This window comes from Phaethon aethereus (assembly GCF_964289735.1).
Source record: "Phaethon aethereus genome assembly, chromosome: 1".
Classification (NCBI taxonomy): Eukaryota; Metazoa; Chordata; class Aves; order Phaethontiformes; family Phaethontidae; genus Phaethon; species Phaethon aethereus.
This window is the reverse complement of record NC_138575.1, coordinates 89,782,943-89,801,267: the sequence shown is the minus strand read 5'-3', so window position 1 is coordinate 89,801,267 and position 18,325 is coordinate 89,782,943. Positions and strand designations below refer to the sequence as shown.

The 18,325-nt window shown below is 40.1% G+C and overlaps 1 protein-coding gene across 1 annotated transcript; it reads right to left on the bottom strand.

Annotated features, from left to right (window-relative positions):
* Positions 1-393: 393 nt before the first annotated feature.
* On the bottom strand, positions 394-16,012 carry METTL16 (methyltransferase 16, RNA N6-adenosine; the record flags this gene model as incomplete). Its single annotated transcript, XM_082014062.1, has 9 exons — positions 394-1,008; positions 1,102-1,275; positions 2,153-2,242; positions 5,302-5,371; positions 9,185-9,327; positions 10,089-10,204; positions 13,307-13,447; positions 15,478-15,677; positions 15,885-16,012. The coding sequence occupies 9 exons, from the start codon at positions 16,010-16,012 to the stop codon at positions 394-396; spliced, it is 1,677 nt and encodes a 558-aa protein (XP_081870188.1).
* Positions 16,013-18,325: the final 2,313 nt, after the last annotated feature.

The following is an 18,325-nucleotide window of genomic DNA, read 5'->3' as shown; positions in this document are numbered from 1 at the left end:
TTAGTATTGAAAAAATATTGAAGAAAATATTTCAGTAAAGATTTCTACTTAGTAACAATATAGAATTCTACTGCACCAGAAAAGAGACCAGAATAAGCACTGTTGATATCTGAAACAGTCACAGCATAGACATGTTTCACTTTCAACATGTAGTTTTACAACTGCAGCACAAAATCTACTACTTCCCTATCACTTCATGTCCAATGAAGTCCACTTCATGTACTCCTCGCAGCTTTGCAAAGGCTATTTAAAAATATTAAAGAGGACTTTAATATCAATTTTACTAACTTTTAAGGGGGAAAAAACAGGTTTTGCTAAGTCAAAATTTTAATGTATTAAAAACAGTTTACAAAATTTGAGCATTGACTTACTTTAACAAAGTAGGAAAAAGGACTAACTAGCAACCAGCCGAAGAATTTGGTTCCTTAAGTATGTGCACAGCTGGTTCATCAAGTCTCTGTTCTGTCCTTCAACCCAGTGCATTTCTACTAAGACATCATTTCCTTCTTTCTTCACATTCATTAAACACTTAAAGAGAAAACATCTGCTAGTTTCTTTGGGACTTTGTTCTTTTTCAACTGTCAGATTGCTAGCTTCCTCTGAAGGGCAAGGTTCCTCCTTTGCATTACTGGAACCTTTGCCAAGTGATGTTTCTGCCTGCTTTGCTTCTGTCTCCTCCTCCTCGTGCTTACTGTGTTCTTCTTTGGCAGCAGATTCTTCCGTTAGCTTGTCACCTGCGGTCAAGTGGACATCCTCATCAGGTGCCATAAACCTTGTTTCAGAGTCTTCAGTCTTGGGGTTTTCACAGTCCGAATTGCTGCTCACACTCTTCTGGCTGGTTTTTTCCTCGTCCATTGCTTGCAGAATATCTTCAGAAGCTCGAGGAAGTTCTCGTAACTGTCTTATTCTCTCTCGTTTCTTTCTCCTCAAATGAATCCAGGAGTTTTCAATGGCAGTCACGAACAGGCTAACTTCATCTTTTCCACAGGGAACACGTTTATGCTGAACCTGATGTCAAAAACAGCAAAACTTCATACTATCCTCTCACTGTTATGCTTTCAAGTAGGATGTTGTTTTAACATATAATACTTAATACTGTACCTTCAGGTCAGTAAGAATCTTCTCTACCCAGGCTCTAACCACAGCAATAGCTTCTACAGCATCCCAGCCCATAGCTGCAGCTTTGATGGATAACTCTTTGACTGTAGAAGCCAAGACCATAAATATAATTGGTTTTCGGGGTTTTTCTAATTTTCTTCTTTTAGAGGGAGGTGACTAGAAGAAGAAAGAAAAAAAAATTACAATGATATGCAGTATTAGTGGGATGATTTGGTACTCAGACGACACAGGGATTAAGAGTATAATGTAAGCCACTAAATAGTCATTGACACGGCCTGTATTTCACTTCAAAGAATTTTGGATTAAAAACAGCTAAAATGATCATGCACTTCATGATAGCCTGATGGACAGAGGGATTTGATCTTTAGACATTAGGCAAAAAGCTTCATTGGTTCCTTCAAACTGTTATCTCTCTGTGAGCTGAGAAAATGCAGCTGCTCTTGGGAATAGAGGTCAAGTGCTAATATCCACATTTTGATCCAAGTTCACTGAAGATTTACTTGCATCTTCTATAAGGTCGCTTATTGTCTATACCCATCTTACAGTAACATCTGGATCCAAAAAAAGCAATTGGCTCACATTAGTTAAGGTGAACAAGCTGCACTTACATTCATAGAGGCAAGTCTTAACTAGACATGTTCATACCTATTTGGTAACTTTATTGTACAGATTCTAAACAAGTTCTCACAGGGAAGCTTAAAGTTCAAATTTAGTCCCAAGCTTAGCATATTTTTAGTACTACTAAATTGCTATTTGAAGTATGTTACCAGCAACCCTTACTTTCATTGCAACCCAGAGGAAGTTCCTGCACAGGCTTCTTTTTTGCTCCCTAAACATAGGTCATTCATGAATCCTATGTAACAACTGCTAACAGACTGGCAGCCAGTTAAGAAATCACACTGTCCATGCAGCCCAGCACATCCAGTGTTCCAGTCTGAAGGAGAACAGTTTGTTTCACAGCAGTTACAGGTCATTAGGCCCTCCCTCAAATAAGCAGCACAAATCACAAGCAAACCAAAATTAAGCTACTTACAGGTACTTGTACATCCTCATAGAAGCTCCATGCCAGTGCCCATCTCATGGTGCGTCCTTGACAGAATTCAGTATGAGTAACTTTAGGAACCTATGCAAAGCAGCAATACAAAAATTCGTTTCATATTAATAAACAACATTGTTTTACTGAACCTATTTCAAATTTTAAAAAATTACAAAGTTAGCATAGAGTTGTCTTCTCATAACGGAAATGGAGATTCTTTCTGACACAGCTCATAGATGTCAGTGACATTTGAAGCTGCCAAGCTTATGCCAAGTGCCAAGCCTGGTGCTCATGCGCAGGTTTTTCTATCTCCGCTCTGCCACATCTGTGCCCTTTCAGAGCTCCAAGTTCAGCAACACACAACACGACCCTTTTTGTGCAGAGATCCAGTACACATCTGCATTCTGATTCTGCAAAAAGCATATCCTTTCTCCTTGTTCAGAACCTCCTCCTGTTCCACATTTGAATAATGAACCCACTGCTGTAGCAAAGGCGAAGGGCTGGGAAGCCAAGTCACTCACCTGTCTGCAGATGGTAGAAATGTGCCCAGGAACACTTCTCTTGTCTTTGTCCAAAAAAAAAAAAAATCAAGTCTGAACTTACAGTTCCTTTAAATCTAAAATTTAGATATTAGTGTTGTCTAGTCTTTCTACACATGGATGCTCTAAGGCATTCATGTATAGTACGGAGAATGTGCTAACTACAAGCAAGGATCAACCATCCCACCTCACTGAATTATCATCAGCTCCAGTGCATAAGCCCCAGGTCTGCACAGAAGCGGGACGGAGAGCAGAATCTACTACTTTTGAAAAATGCCTTCAAAAAGAGAGAGGAAAAGGTGTCTGTGTCCTAGAACTTTTCACACCTTTCGATTCCTAATTCTATCAAAATTTCCAGCAAATATCAAGACAGTTTGACCAATGAGTGGACTTTCTGGAACATTTATGCTGCATCCACTTCAAGACTGCCAGCAGGGCTTCACCAAGGGCAAGTCCTGCCTGGCCAACCTGATGGACTGACCATATCAGTGGACAAGGGAAGAACTACAGATATCATCCATCTGGACTTCTGTAAGGCCTTTGACACAGTCCCCCACAACATCCTTCTCTCTACATTGGAGAGGCATGGATTTGATGGGTGGACTGTTGGGTAGATGAGGAATTGGTTGGATGGTTGCACTCAGAAGGTAGTGGTCAACAACTCAATGTCCAGATGGAGATCAGTGATGAATCGTGTCCCTCAGGGGTCAGCATTGGGACCAGTACTCTTTAATGCCTTCATCAGTAACACAGACAGTGGGATCGAGTGCACCCTCAGCAAGTTTACAGGCAACACCAAGCTGAGTGGTGTGGTTGACACACCTGAGGGATGGGATGCCATCCAGAGGGACCTGAACAAGCTCCAGGAATGGGCCCATGTGAACCTCATGAGGTTCAACAAGGCCAAGCGCAGGGTCCTGCACCTGGGCTGGGGCAACCCCCAGTATCAGTACAGGCTGGGGCATGAAGGGCTTGAGAGCAGCCCTGATGAGAAGGACTTGGGGGTACTGGTGGATGAAAAGCTGGACATGAGTCGGCAATGTGTGCATGCAGCCCAGAAGGCCAACTGTAGCCTGGGCCGCATCAAAAGCAGTGTGGCCAGCAGGTCGAGGGAGGTGATTGTGCCCGTCTACTCAGCTCTGGTGAGACCCCACCTGGAGTCCTGCGTCCAGCTCTGGAGCCTTCAGCACAGGAGAGACATGGACCTGTTGGAGCGGGTCCAGAGGAAGGCCCCAAAAATGATCAGAGGGATGGAACACCTCTCCTGTGAGGACAGGCTGAAAGAGTTGAGGCTGTTGAGCCTGAAGAATAGAAGCCTCCAGGGAGGCCTTCTTGCAGCCTTCCAGTAGTTAAAGGGGGCCTACAGAAAAGATGAGGACAGACTTTTTAGCAGGGCCTGTAGCGAAAGGACAAGGGGTTATGGTTTTAAACTGAAAGAGGGCAGATTTAGACTACATCTAAGGAAGAAATTTTTGATAATGAGGGTGGTGAAGCACCGAAACAGGTTACCCAGAGAGGTGGTAGATGCCCCACCCCTGGAAACATTCCAGGTCAGGTTGGATGGGGCTCTGAGCAACCTGCTCTAGTTGAAGATGTCCCTGCACATTGCAGGCGTGTTGGACTACATGACCTTTAAAGGTCCCTTCCAACCCAAACTATTCTATGATTCTATGATCCTAACCTGATCCACAACGCAGCACGTGCTTGGTTACAATGAACATATTCCCAGATTTGACACAACAATGATCACAAACCTGAACAAAATTAAATTGGTAACTTCAAGAAAAATACAAGAGGAAACCACAGCTTTTCTGCTCAAGTTTGCAAGAGCTTCTCTCACCCCTCACCAAGACTGAGGTGCAACAGTTCAAGGATAAGGAACAAAGTCAGATACTTGAAATTTGGTGCCTCGCTCAGCATCTGCTTTTGACATTGAGTTTACAGACTCCCCTATGGCCTGTAGTTCATCTTTCTGGAAATTTATTTCACCATGCATTCTCTTTCCTTCCACTCTCCATCATATATAAGGGCAGATCTCACCATCTTCTTCTTTGTATGGAAATTAGAGAAGACTGCACTTCCTCCAGAAAGCCATAAAAAAGTCCTTTGCACAGTCTTCTTGCATGAGAACAGCAGTTCAAAATTTTACTTGATGCCAGAATTGAGCAGAAAAAGAAACCCAATGCTGCCATTTAAATAACATATTTTCTTTTGTCAAACAAATGGCTAGATTTCACGTAAGCTACGAGGAAAGAGAGCCAGAATTTTTTTTATTTATTTTTTTTTAACACAACAGCCCTGTTAAGGCTATTTTAAAAGCAGAAACCCTGTATGTTCTAGAATGGACAAAGACAGGCTTCCACATGTGATAAAGAAAAAAATCTCGAGACACTGTGCTACTTATCTATAAGCTTTGAATTTACAATAATTAAATCTCAACTGTTTTGAGTGCTTCACTAACAAGGAATCACAGTTTCTTCTTATAAATAAAAACCTTGGTAAAATAATTCAATATTAATTACCGACATGCATCAGAACACAGTAATGAACATAGTATATATTGTATAGAACATGTACAGGATATACATGGACTATATGCAAACTCACCCCCTGGATTCGAAGTTCCTCTTTCAATGGTGCTAAACTGCATTTCTTCCCCAACATGCAACTGTACCATCTGCAAACAACACATTAACAAAGTGTTTTTACAAATACAGATCAAGTGAAAATGGAAACTACCAGAAAGAACTACTTGGATCAGAAATGTACAAGAACAATAGGAGATTTAAAAACAAACAAAAAAAAAAAAAACCCAAAATAATCACTCTTAAACAGAGACTAAGACATAATACATGACATAACATGAATCAGAACAGAAGGCCCAAAGACAGACTGGACAAGGGAATCTTTTCAAGTTTCTAGGAAATACATTAAGTCGAAACAGTGCCTAAACAGCCAAGAATCCTCTTTCAAAGAGTGACTTTAGTTATGTGGAAGATCTTACCCTTCGCAATAATTTGTTTCATTTTTTCCACTTTCTTTGGTGAATGAATCAGAATAAAAAGGAATATCCAACTATTAACAAGCATTTGCCTCGAAGCAGACCTACTGACTACCACTTCTGCTCGTTTGTAACTTGTTTTCCAGGTTTCCATCATGTCCTGGTTTCAGCTGGGATAGAGTTATTTCCTTCCTAATAGCTGGTATAGTGCTGTGTTTTGGATTTACTATGAGAATAAAGTTGATAAGTCACTGATGTTTTTAGCTCTTGTTGGCTTATACTAACTCGAGGACTTCTTAGCTTCCCATGATCTGCCAGCAGGAAGGTGCATAAGAAGCACAGCCAGGATAGCTGACCCAGACAGACTGGCCAAAGGGATATTCCCTACCACATAACGTCATGCTCAATACATAAACTGGAGTGGGCCGGGGGGTAGGAATCACTGCTTAGGGATGGGCTATCAATCAACGGGTGGTGAGCAATTGCTGCCTTGGGCATCACTTGTTTTTGTATATTTCTTTATCAGTATTATCATCATCATTATTACTGTTATTATTTGCTCTTTCTTTGCTGTCCTATTAAAATGTTTCTATCTCAACCTACCAGGTTGTTCCAATTCCCTCCCCCATCCCACTGGGGGGAAGGGGCAGGGGCATGCAAGCAGCTGCGTGGTACTTAGTTGCTGGCTGGGGCTAAACCACAACACATCACCTAACCCATATTTCATGAGGAAACCAATACAGAAAAAAGGAAAGAAATTTATTTTCCCAGTTCTGGCAGATATTATCCTTCCCCTCAGCTCCACATCTTCATTATCTCCAAACACTACACCTCTGTTCTTCATCTAAATTACTATTGGAGCTCTACAACTCTCTCTTCCATGCTTTTTCAATGACTGCATCCAAAAAGGTTATTTGTAAATATAATGTACTGAAGTATGAAAATTGGAGCTCCCAGTTACCAAGGGACAGTTTCCTCAAGACTATGCATCTAAATTAAATGCAAACACTTTAAATTGATCACATATAAATAGACTGTAAACTTAAAAAAAAGTTTCAGTGGTATTAAGAGACAATTATTTAAATTGACTTCCTGTATAATGCAATATACAGAATTTCACACAGCAATGCTTAAATTAAACTCCGAAACTTCTAGCAAAACTAAAACACACATCTTTCCCAAAATTACAAAACACTGAACCTGCAACTCCTAGCCGAAGTGGGGATAGGGGTAAAGAAGTCAAAATAATCTCCTGGCCCTAGGGAGTCTCTATCTACTAACAGTTCATTACTCAAGCCCTTTGGCAGAGTTGCCAAACCTTATCTCTAACAAAATAGGAAACAATATTTTTAAGTAAACTGTTCTTTCTGTAACAGATTCTCCAAGGTAGTTTATTCAAAGACATGAACTGAATCATTCCTACCCCCCAAACACACAGCACTTATTTTTCACAAATATAATACACAGTTAGCAAATGGGTCTAGTTCTATGCCTTACCACTACCAATTTATCAGAGCAAGAGATACCCTCCTCTTTCCTAGAAGAGCGGTGTTGCGAAGAGGAGCAATACAGGCATGATGCATTCCTCATAATTCCACATCACCTTTTCAAGGCAAAGACTTTTGCCTTGAGAGTAACATCAGACAGTTCTCTACTACATTTGCCACTCCTTTCAAGGTCTTCAAACAGCAACTTATCAAAAGCAAGTTTGCCCTGGATTTACGCATGCCATGTGGAACCAGAAACACGTTGCCATGATATTTCCAGAAAGTCTTCACTCTGGCCCCTACCTTACAGAAACAATTAAGTCCTAAATGGTATACACGTGCTTTCCAGATCATAGTATTTTATACACCATACACTCCTGTGGAAACTACATCGGTGGAATAAAAACACTACATATCAGAAAGAACATGCACAAACAATAAAAATATCCAGTTGTTAAGTGGAAGAACATTTTTGAAATATACATATATACCATCGCTTCCTTTCTGGTCTGCCAGCCATGACACTCAAAAGCAAGCTTTCAACACACCTCAGTCACTTGCTTACCTGCATGCCTAGCTAAGTCATCTTCTTATGTTCTGTGTTAGTGATGAGTTTAGTAGGCTCACATGGAAGGGGAAGATGGACATCTGCTTAGATTTTTTTTTTTCCCCTCAGCCATTTTATCACTGACTAAATTCAGAACAACTGTTTCAGCTTGTATTTAGTTTTGAAAAATCACTATATTTATTTTAGACATGACCAAGAGCATACACACCTAAAAGCCTGTCTGCATCAAGTAGCCTAAAATAACATTCTACCTACAAACTTTAACAGGAACACCAGTCATTTTTCAGTGTCCTTGCTGGCACAAAAAACCGCTAAAATTCTCAAAAGTTTAATTATTCTGGCTTACAACCTTTTCTGAACATCAAAACTTCTATTTTATCACTGTGCCATACTATCTATCCCCTTTTTATATTTCATAAGATTTGGGGGGGTGTCAGAGAAAGGAGGGACATTAAGAAAAATGTTGACTGTTTGTGAATAGTTTGCAACCTCTGCAAACCTTCTCAACTTTTTTTTTCCCTTCGAAGCACTGTAAGACAGAAGCACTTCTAACAGAGCCAAACGCAGTTTTGCGTTGTCTTGTTTTTCCAAAAACCGAATATATTCTTCATTTTTTCAGGCACATTACTAGACAACAAACCTTCTAAAGAAAAATTTTCATATTAGAGAGATGAAGATGAGATACTAATGCAATGTTCTGCCTAGCAGGGTCTCAACAAAAACGGAACACTTCTTCAATGTATAAAAGGCAGGCTGTATTTCCTTAGGGCACTGATGAAGCTGTGGTAACACACACATAAAATTTTGGCAGCTATATTTTAGAAGGATATTAAAAAAACCCTGAAGGAATCTTCCAGAAGAGCTAGAGGAATAACACATAACACTGGGGAGAGGAAGTCTGATAGTCAAAAACTGAAGATGTGCCATCTGTTTATCTTGTTCAAAAGAAGGTCTTGCTCTAGTTTTTACTACAGCTTATGTTCACCCAAGATAGCATTCAGTAGAACAGTGCCCTTTAGTAGGCAAAGCTGCAAGTTATCAAAATTCAGCTAGGAAAAGATAGAAATTTTCAGGTAATGAACAGATAACTAGGTAGTGTCATAAACCCTCCCGTCTCAGATGCCCTTCAGAATCAACCCTGACTGTCTAGCAATTTGTGTGTTGATTGATCTGCAAGCTAAAAGTGTCACTGGTACAGGATCTTTTTGCCTTCTGCCTTTCAATACATCCAACAATGAGTTGTGACTGATGCTCAGGAACAACTAATTTTACATAAACTGAAACTAATTACTGATGTGTATGTATCATTAAACAAAACAAACAGATACTACTGGACCACAGCCACATGCCTTACTTAAAGTATCACTTTCACATGATTTGTGCCAAAGAAGCAGATAAAAGGTGTGGGTTTTTTAACTGGAACAAAGCACTTACCGTAACCTCTTTTTAAGTTGTAGACTATCATGAATAATTCTTTTGACAAATTCTAGTTCTCCCCCTTCAGCCATAATTTCTGTGATCCCTCCTGTATTTACAGAACTGGGAGGGGGACGCCGTGGATTTCGAGAATTTACTCCCTAGATAAAAAAAAAGAACATTTGAGATGAACATTTAACAAAATGTTAGGCTGCTTTTTACACCACTTCCTGCCTCAATCTTTAGTGGGTAGCAAGTGTCACCACCTCTAGTTATCCTCCCCTCATCAGAACCATGGATAATAGACAAAGATCTGTTCAAAATAAGCATAACGAGCAAATTCACTACAATCTCAAACCTATGTAAGTTACTTGTCACACATCAGTATCCTGCTAATATGTGGCAAGACATGCTGGTTACATGCATCTACACAATTACAATCTATAGTGTTTCCTTTCAACACTTAAATCTTTTTTCTACTGCCCTATGTTATGGAGTTAAGTTTCTGACTATATTCAGTGGGTATTGCAAGAACAGTTCTGAGCTGTATGATATTGCCTAAATCACTAAGGAAACAAAAAATACAGACAGGCACAACGCCAGAAGCTAATTCCTCTGTACCACTATTATGCAACAGGCACTTGATTTCAGGTTTACTAGCTGTCTACTTTCCAAACTAATTCTCTAAGACAGCAAGATCTTGTGAAAAAATTTCACAGGTCATCCTCGACTTTAGGAAGGTTAACAGTTAAGTTTTTCAAAACTCCTTTGGGGTCAGGGTAGGGAGGAAGACGACTTAATGCTATTTCATAACAATTTGGGATTTTCCACTCAACATCCCCCACGGGAAGAGGTTAAACTGTTGCTACCCTCCCACTCACTGAACACTGACGTATATGCAACATTTAGTTTGTTAGCTTACCTTTGCTTCCAATTGGTTGGCAAAAAAGGGGGGGTTACACATACAGAAATCATAAGCGATCTCAGATTCTTCTTTCAGTGCATCCATTAGTAGAGTCTTCTGTGGTACCTTAACCACTAACAGAAAACAGGAATTTGGTCAGTAAGGAAATTCATATTTTATCTGGCACACCATTTATGTATCAGTGATTCTTGAGTCAACATACTGTATAAAAACTGTACTTTCTAAACAATACCTTCTACCAAAAAAAGTAACAAATATCAGCATGCAAATAAAAAAATCATGTTAAGGATTAGCATACAAACAGCTTGTATGTTTATACACAGTAGTAGAATTACATGAGTGTTTAAAACAATAGGAACTGCTTGAGTTATACTGAGCTCCCTGTTGCAACTACAAACCACTTTAAGCCCTTCTAAAAATTAACACAAATGTTAATCAACCCACAGGCTCCTCAAAGATAAAAGAAATCCCAGTGTAAATAATTACTATTTTTTTTTAAGATAGGGAATTCTAGAATTGTACTCAAGCAAATGTACTGTTTGGTCTTTCTAGAGTGTAAAGCTAAGAAACAGAAAGACTAAGATAAAGCTATCTTCACTGAAGTTACACAGCATCAAGACTAGCTTTAAATCTAATCTTATAATAAACCAGAATTACTGTGTTAGCAATCCTATGCTAGCAATACTATGCACACTGTACAGGAACTGTAGTCTTACACAATTTAGAAAAATCACAACAAAAGAAAAAGATTACAGATTTTTTCTAGACAAACCTTCTGCTTACTAGGGTCCACCAACTTATTTTTATCCATCACAGGGACAAAGGCAAACATCCCACATAGATTTACACTGTCTTTCCCCAAAGGCTATATAATTCCCTTGGAAATTGTGGTCAAGTCTTGTCACGCATTTTCTGAAGACGACAGGAACTCCAGCCCAAATTTCTAAATTAAACACTTAGCACTTCTCCTTATATTAAGTTGTTCACATTTAAAATTTTTAACATTAAAGTGTGACGCTTTCTTATCTGTGTAGATATCTGCTTTTCCCCTGCTTCCCTTATAACATTAAAAAATGGTAAACCAATAAAATTAGCAATTACTAAATACAAATTATTAATTACAATTACACATCACAGCCAAAAGAGTTCTTCAGACAGGCATGACATCAGTTGGACTGATGGTTTTCAGGCTGCAGTCTTCCAAGAAATCACCAAGTGTCTCCAGAAGCTGCACAGTGCATACTTTTGGCACTGAGGTGTAACATAGCAGCTGCTGTTGCACACAGAGGAGACATTTACTTATATAAATGCTTTGAAATATCCAGCCCACACACTGCCTTTCTTGTTAGCAATACCCTTTTCAATTTTAGGGGCAGGGGAAGGAAAAACCATAGAATTAGTTTTTACAGTAGAAAAAGCAGACAACGGGACTAAGATGAGCAGAACTCTGCAAAAAGATCATGTTAATCTGAGCAGTAACACATGGTCTATTGTATATGCTTTCTAACATTACTGTAAAGTTACTTAGAAGATGACATCAAAGACCTTGTTAAACTACACAGCACTGTTAAACCACATTCCATCTACATAGGTGGCTGTTTAATTGACAGTATGCAATTTTATTTGGAAATAAGAAAGCTAATAAAGGAAACGGGAAGCAAACAATGTAAGAATCATATTGCAGAGCAATCCTAAATTACCATGCAAGTAGTTTGAAAGTCCAAACTTCCAGAGTCCGAACTGTTGAAAATCTCTTAACCTACCATGGCATACAGGATACTGATTTTTATTTTTTTTTAAATACCAGCAGATAAATTCTAGACATCATCCAATTCCAGTAAAATAGATGCAAGACTTAGAACACCATGTAATTTTTTTAGCATTTACAATCAATCCCCAGGTTTATCAGTTTCTGTTTTGCACCCATAAAAGAGACAGCCTTTGAAAGAAAGTTACTGCAAACAGTATTTCACTTTCAGCCATAAAACATTACTTTTTTTTTCCTCTGGGAAAAGAGAAGCTATGATGCCATTAGTAAACCAACGCTGCATTACTGTTGTCTTTACTATCACTGAATTTTTTTTTCATTGAGGTTAGAAGAACAAAGGCTATATTCCAACATGATCTCCAATGATCTTCAATCTCTATTTGGCAAAAATTTCAAGACAGACTCTTAGAACACAAAAAAAATAGTTTGGGGTTTTTTTTTTTAAAGAAAACAACCAACAAAACACAAACAGAGGTATAGAAAGATTTCTAATGGGACTCTAAAATGCCTTGCTAAACAAGTTACTACCTACAGTACTATACTCAGCTCTAGCTAAACAATTCAGGCCCAGGAGTCAAGAAGTAGCAGAGTGGATCATTCCCTGGCAGTGTCTGGCTACAGAGTACCACCAAAGTACTCCCTTGCCTATGGCTCTGCCCACGAGCAGTCATTTACCCAGCTTACCACCTTTGGCACAGCAGCTTCACATGAGGCATTGTCCTTTGCCAGAGGTTTTTCCAGTGTAGTGAAACACCGCCACATCGCTAAAAATCCTATGATGCCAGCAGTGACAGAAAAATGTCATTATTCCCCACACCAAGTCCTGGATCTTCAAGACTGACATGGAAGATGGACCAAGACGACAACATTTTGGTAAAAAGGGTGCTTCCAAATTCCAGCAGAATTAAAGTTTTTATTTCAGAGCTGAATAATGGACCTGCCTTTTAGTATACTAAGTTCCTACAGAAAATTTTCCAAGCTCATCCACAGACCACGTCTGGCATATTGCTACTAGCTACTACTACCACAGGCCTTGTTAGGACCTCATTCAGAAATGAGGACAAAGGACTCTCTCTGCATAAAATACCTATATGTGGCAGTGTCATAAAAGTTACTGAGGGGAGTACTCCAGGTCTCCTAGTAGCAGAAACAGCACAAACTCCAAGAAATACTTCAGTAAAAGACAAAGAATAGGAAGAGAGGAAAACACCCCACAGTCAAGTTTAGCTTTCAGATTTTCATCAGGAAGAAAGTTCTCTACCCATACAACCCATTCTAGACAAGCTGCGACTTTCTGGCTTAAGCATACACGGACCACAGTAAACATTCTGCTGCAGTAAAAACAACTGAGCATGTATTTGGCAGGAATACAGATTGTTATGCCACTGAACATGGCAAAAACAGGTCACAACATTTGAATGCTACTAAATACCTTATGGCATCATACCTTTTATAAGATCAGACAAACTATTCTGTTCCACATTCTTCTTGGCATAATTGAAGCACATATCATCCACTTCTGTTGCAAGAAAATACCAGCCATTCAAAGTTGCTCCAAGTAATGGGTATATGCAAGATGCTCCTGTCCCTGCAGAAGTGAAAAGCCATGAGAAAAGCAGAACAAGTCTCTGATGTTATATGCAGAGCAGCTGTCAACTATGTACTTTTTACAACAAAAGGAACTAATTTCAAGCAAATGTTCATTACTGATCATATATTACATTAAAGTCCTTCAGTGATCTTTATCTTCTTAATTTGAAATACAGCATTGTCAAAGACACACTTTTATTAAAATAAAGAATTTCACAATCTGGAATAAATTTTCCAGTAAATTATCAACTTTTTTTTAAGCTATATTTTTCCTATATGACAGTGATTAATTTAGATAGTGAAAGTCAAATACATTCTGTTCTTACAAAAAAAAAAAACTATCACAAATATATTTTTCTTCTGATTTTTCTTTTACCACAAATAATTTACTTTGATGCATACAGCAACCACAAAAAAAGAAAACAGCAACATTTCTGTTCCATCAGACTGTTTTTCCCAAATGCCCAAAACTATCAAAGAAATGGGAGTGACAATTAATATACCTAAAAAGATAGCCAGACAGATAAATAATTGGTGACAGAGAAATATATGCTAACACAAAATTGTTCCTTCTCATAATTGTGGCATATCTAGGTGATCCAGTTACCAATGACAGTCAAATCTAGGATTAAATTGAATGGATACGAGGAAAGGGAAAAATATCTCACCACCACAAAACTTGAGTTCAGAGATATATCGAGAGTCTACTCTTATACTGACTTACTGAAATACAAGTAACAATGTCTGTCAGTAAGCAAGAGCACGCAGTCATTTCCAGTACTCCTGTAACGTTTCTCTTACATGACTTCCTCAGAGTTGGAACATCAAAGCTCACTGCAAACTCAAAGCTTTTACAATAGTTGGAGGACTTAAAGGATCTTTTGCTTTTATTTAGCCACCTACCATGATGAAGTTCATAGAACTTGTTCTCAAAAATGCTACCTAATATCAAATACATAGAAGCTGGCTAACAACTCTAAAAGTTATGAAGCGAGAGCAGCTGTGTGCCCATCGCATGATGAAATAAACTTCGTATCCATCACAAATCCAGCTAAAAATACAAGTCAGTAAATTTAAGGAATTAAAAAATTCCATTAAAAAAACAAAATCATGCCAGCAAACACCAAGAAAATATTAATGAAAAAAATGGCATGGTAACTGAGATTACTGAACCCAAACTTCGAGGAAGTCAGTAACTTCACCATCAAGCATTAAAACTTAAGTTAAAAAAGAAATTCCAGCTTCTCTCAGCACAAAACAATGTTCAAAATCAAGCCTTGTCTTTTTTTATTTCAAATGAAAGCCAAATTATGTTCATCACGATACATCTAATAAATTCAGATCTCTATCGAAAAACTGTTTACATTAATCTACCTCTTAATCCAGATATTGTCAATAATCCAGATACTAAAACTCAACAAGCTGCAATGCATTTAGACATGTGACATCCATCTGTGGATGCTTAGTCCAGTCTAAAAGATTTTTGTTTTTAACAATATATAGGAAGTCTTCGACCATCTACAACCAAAAGGCAGTTTTGCTAGTATTTGCCTTGGTTTCTAATTAAGTCTCTTTTACAATTTACCTCATGAAAACACCTGCATTGAAAAAAAAAATGTTTCAAAGTTTAAAAACAGATCATTCATCTCTCAAATACACCTGAAACTACAGAAATTGTTTCATTAAAAGGAATGCTACTCACAAACGCTCTTGTGGGGACATCAAAAAGCAAAATTAATTGATTGCTAATATAAGTTAGAAGACTGAGACACTAGTCTAACAGTGTCACCAGACACTTCTAACACTAGTTAGAAGACTGAGAAGAAATGCCACCTTTTTTTTTAAATCCCTTTAGAATGACATTTTTGCCTGTGTTACTAGCAGCATAATTTTTGTACACCACACAAAGCTACACTCAAGCGAGGTCAAGGCCACAACTTCATGTTTCTGTATAGATGTGTAACAAGTTTTATCAGATAGTTTTGTTGACAGTAAATAACGAATCAAACACACTGTTTTTCCAAGTACCTATGTCAATGCCTCGCCTAAGGACTTGCTTGTCGGCATCCTGGTGACCAATGAGATCCTCCACCCAGTGGATGTAGTTCAGCCTCAAGGGAACGGTAGGAATAAGCCTTTCCACGGGGATGTCAATCGTAAGCCCAAAATCCTCCTTCAGGAGAGTGCACGTCAGTGCTCTCACCGCCTCAGGGTCCTTGAAATTCAGGCTGGAAGGTACAGGCAGCGGTTACGGGTGCCAGCGGCCTCTCACTCGCCACACCCCAGGGGCGGACATACACACGGCGCTCGAAAGGCAGCGGGAGCCGCTCCACAGCCCTCGGACGCGGCCTGGCTTGGCTTGGCCTACACCGCCCCTCCCTCCTTCCCGCCGCGCCCTCCCGCCGCTCCGCCAACGGCTGCCGCGCGGGCCCTACCTCACCCTGCCGGTGAGGGTGGTCTGCACGTGCTGCTGGAACTCGGGGTACTTGGCGGCCAAGTAGGCGAAGTCGGGCGGTTTGTCCTTGTAGCGGTTGCGCGCGTGCATGGACTTGTTGAGGGCCATGGCGGCGGAGCAGGGAAGGGAGGGGAAACCACCGGCACCGCGGGGCGGGTTAACGGCCTCCCCCCCCCTTCGCCGCCGACCGACAGACCCACCGGCAACGCGCGCCTCCCGCCCAGCTCCCGGCGCGCACCGCGGCCCCCTTGGGGCGTACCAATGCGCAAGAGAGGCGGGGGGGGGGGGGGGAAGGCAGAGCCGGGCACCGCCCCGTTCAGACCATCGCCCATCGCGGTGACGGGGGGGTGGCGAGTTACAGGTGCTGGAGCGGAGACGGCGGCATAGAGCTGCGAACCAACGTATTTTGTAATCTAAATGGTGTATATTACGGGCATCATCGCTTCATTACTTCAATGAGTAATGAAGACAAAAACAAATATGTCAACAGCTCCAAGTTCTGTTTCTCTTTCAGCAGCTCTGGCCAGGCTCAGAGTCGGCAGCGTGAGGAGCCTCCGCTTTCACATTCACATGTATTACCTGCCCAAGCCCCCTTCCTTACCTTGAAGAGATCTTTAACAGTCTCTGAAACACCTCATAATCACAGATTTCTGTATAATTGGTTCATGAAGTCACCGACAACCGAGCAGTGGCCTGGGGCCCACTGCTTGTGGCTTACCTTGCACGATGAACTTTGAAATACCTGGATTTTAAGTGATGGGTTACAAGGTTTGATGGGGGAGGAAGGCTTAGATATCATACCCGGAGAGGATGTCTGAGAATTTCCCCACTTTAAGCAGTTTCACATGTAAAGCACATACTTCTAATAGTTACCATACTGCTGTGCTTGTTGAACATAAATTATGAAAGTCAAAGTATATTACAATGAATTTCGTACTGTCTCCTTTCATAAAAAAAAAAAAAAAAAGCAGCCTCAACTAAAATAATACATAGGCATAGCAAAACAAAGCCTCAAACTGGGAATTAAAACTGACTTCAGTTCCTGGCTTTGTCACTGACTGCTGTGAACTTCCAAGTTTCAAGTTTTCTCACTGGTGGAGTAGGAATGGTCCTTACTGCCTTAACACGGTGCTTTGGTTCCTCACACAAAAACATGCTTCTGTAAGATTAGCATTAATCTATTATTATTATTTTATTTAAAGACATTTTCCTCTTTAAAAAGCCAAATACAGATCAAAATGATTCACTGTATATTGTTTAAAAATTCACTTTAAATATGCTAGCATCCCATTTGAGTCTCAAGTATCTGAGAAGACCTGCAACTGGATTTAATTTCAGTCCTACTTCCTGCCCTCAGCCAGCTTCCTGGGACTTGAGGGCAGCTAAGCTTTACACACAAAAGTTCATAAAACTTGTTTTTAAAAAAAAAAATTCATCAGACCATTGAGCCACCCACTCTTGAAGCCCACTCTTGCCACTTCTGGAAGTTATTCCCATTTCTCTACCACCACCCACAGTCACAGAAGTTGATATGGACAAAACCAGAACGAAGGCAGAGGTAAAAATAGGAATTTTAATTCAGAGCATTTAGTGTATTTACAATAGAAAATTTCTCTCTGGTCAAGGGACAAGAGACTGAAAAAAAATCCACGTTACAAATGTGTGGACAACCTGCACCTGATGCAGGCTAATTGATTTTTGCTACTCTGCTTCACCCAGGGTAATACCCGTGAGAAAGTGATGGGGAGAGCCTGGAGATGGTACCAACTGCCTCTCACACCCAAGTAGCAATCACAGAATGCAGTCCAGGAAGTAGTGTGAAGTTATGCAACAGTTGCTACAAAATATATATATGTACACATACACAGTCCCATTTGCATTAGAGCAGATTCAGCGAATCGGTCAGAGATAGGTAAGCAGGTAGGCATGAGCCTACCGACCTGTGTGCAAGCACAGATCTGCAAAGGCACTCACACGACCAGGTACCTTCTCACCCAAACAGACGCATGCATTCCTTTCCTCTCTGCACTTGGACAAACACGCAGGCCGGTGTTTTGTTAATGCTGTCTTACATGGTTTCTAGGTATATAAAAAAAAATCTTGAGAAAAATGCACCAACCCTCTCATCTGACTCACTGGCTTGGAATCCTCATTCCTCTTGAAACTGAGGGAAATGGGGGTGTGGAAAGGATAACGTCGTCATTTCTCACAGGAGCCATGACTTCTGAATCTCCGTGGCTCTTTTGCTGCAGTGATAACTGGTTGATACCGAAAGGGGGCAAGCCTCTCCTGCTCCCAGAAATAGGCACAGCCTCCCACCACTTCCCGTGAGTCAGATTTAGCAATCAAAGGGCTGCAATGTGAGCCAGTTCAACTGTCTGATCTTGCAGAAAAGTAGATCTGCAAAAAGTGAGCAACAGC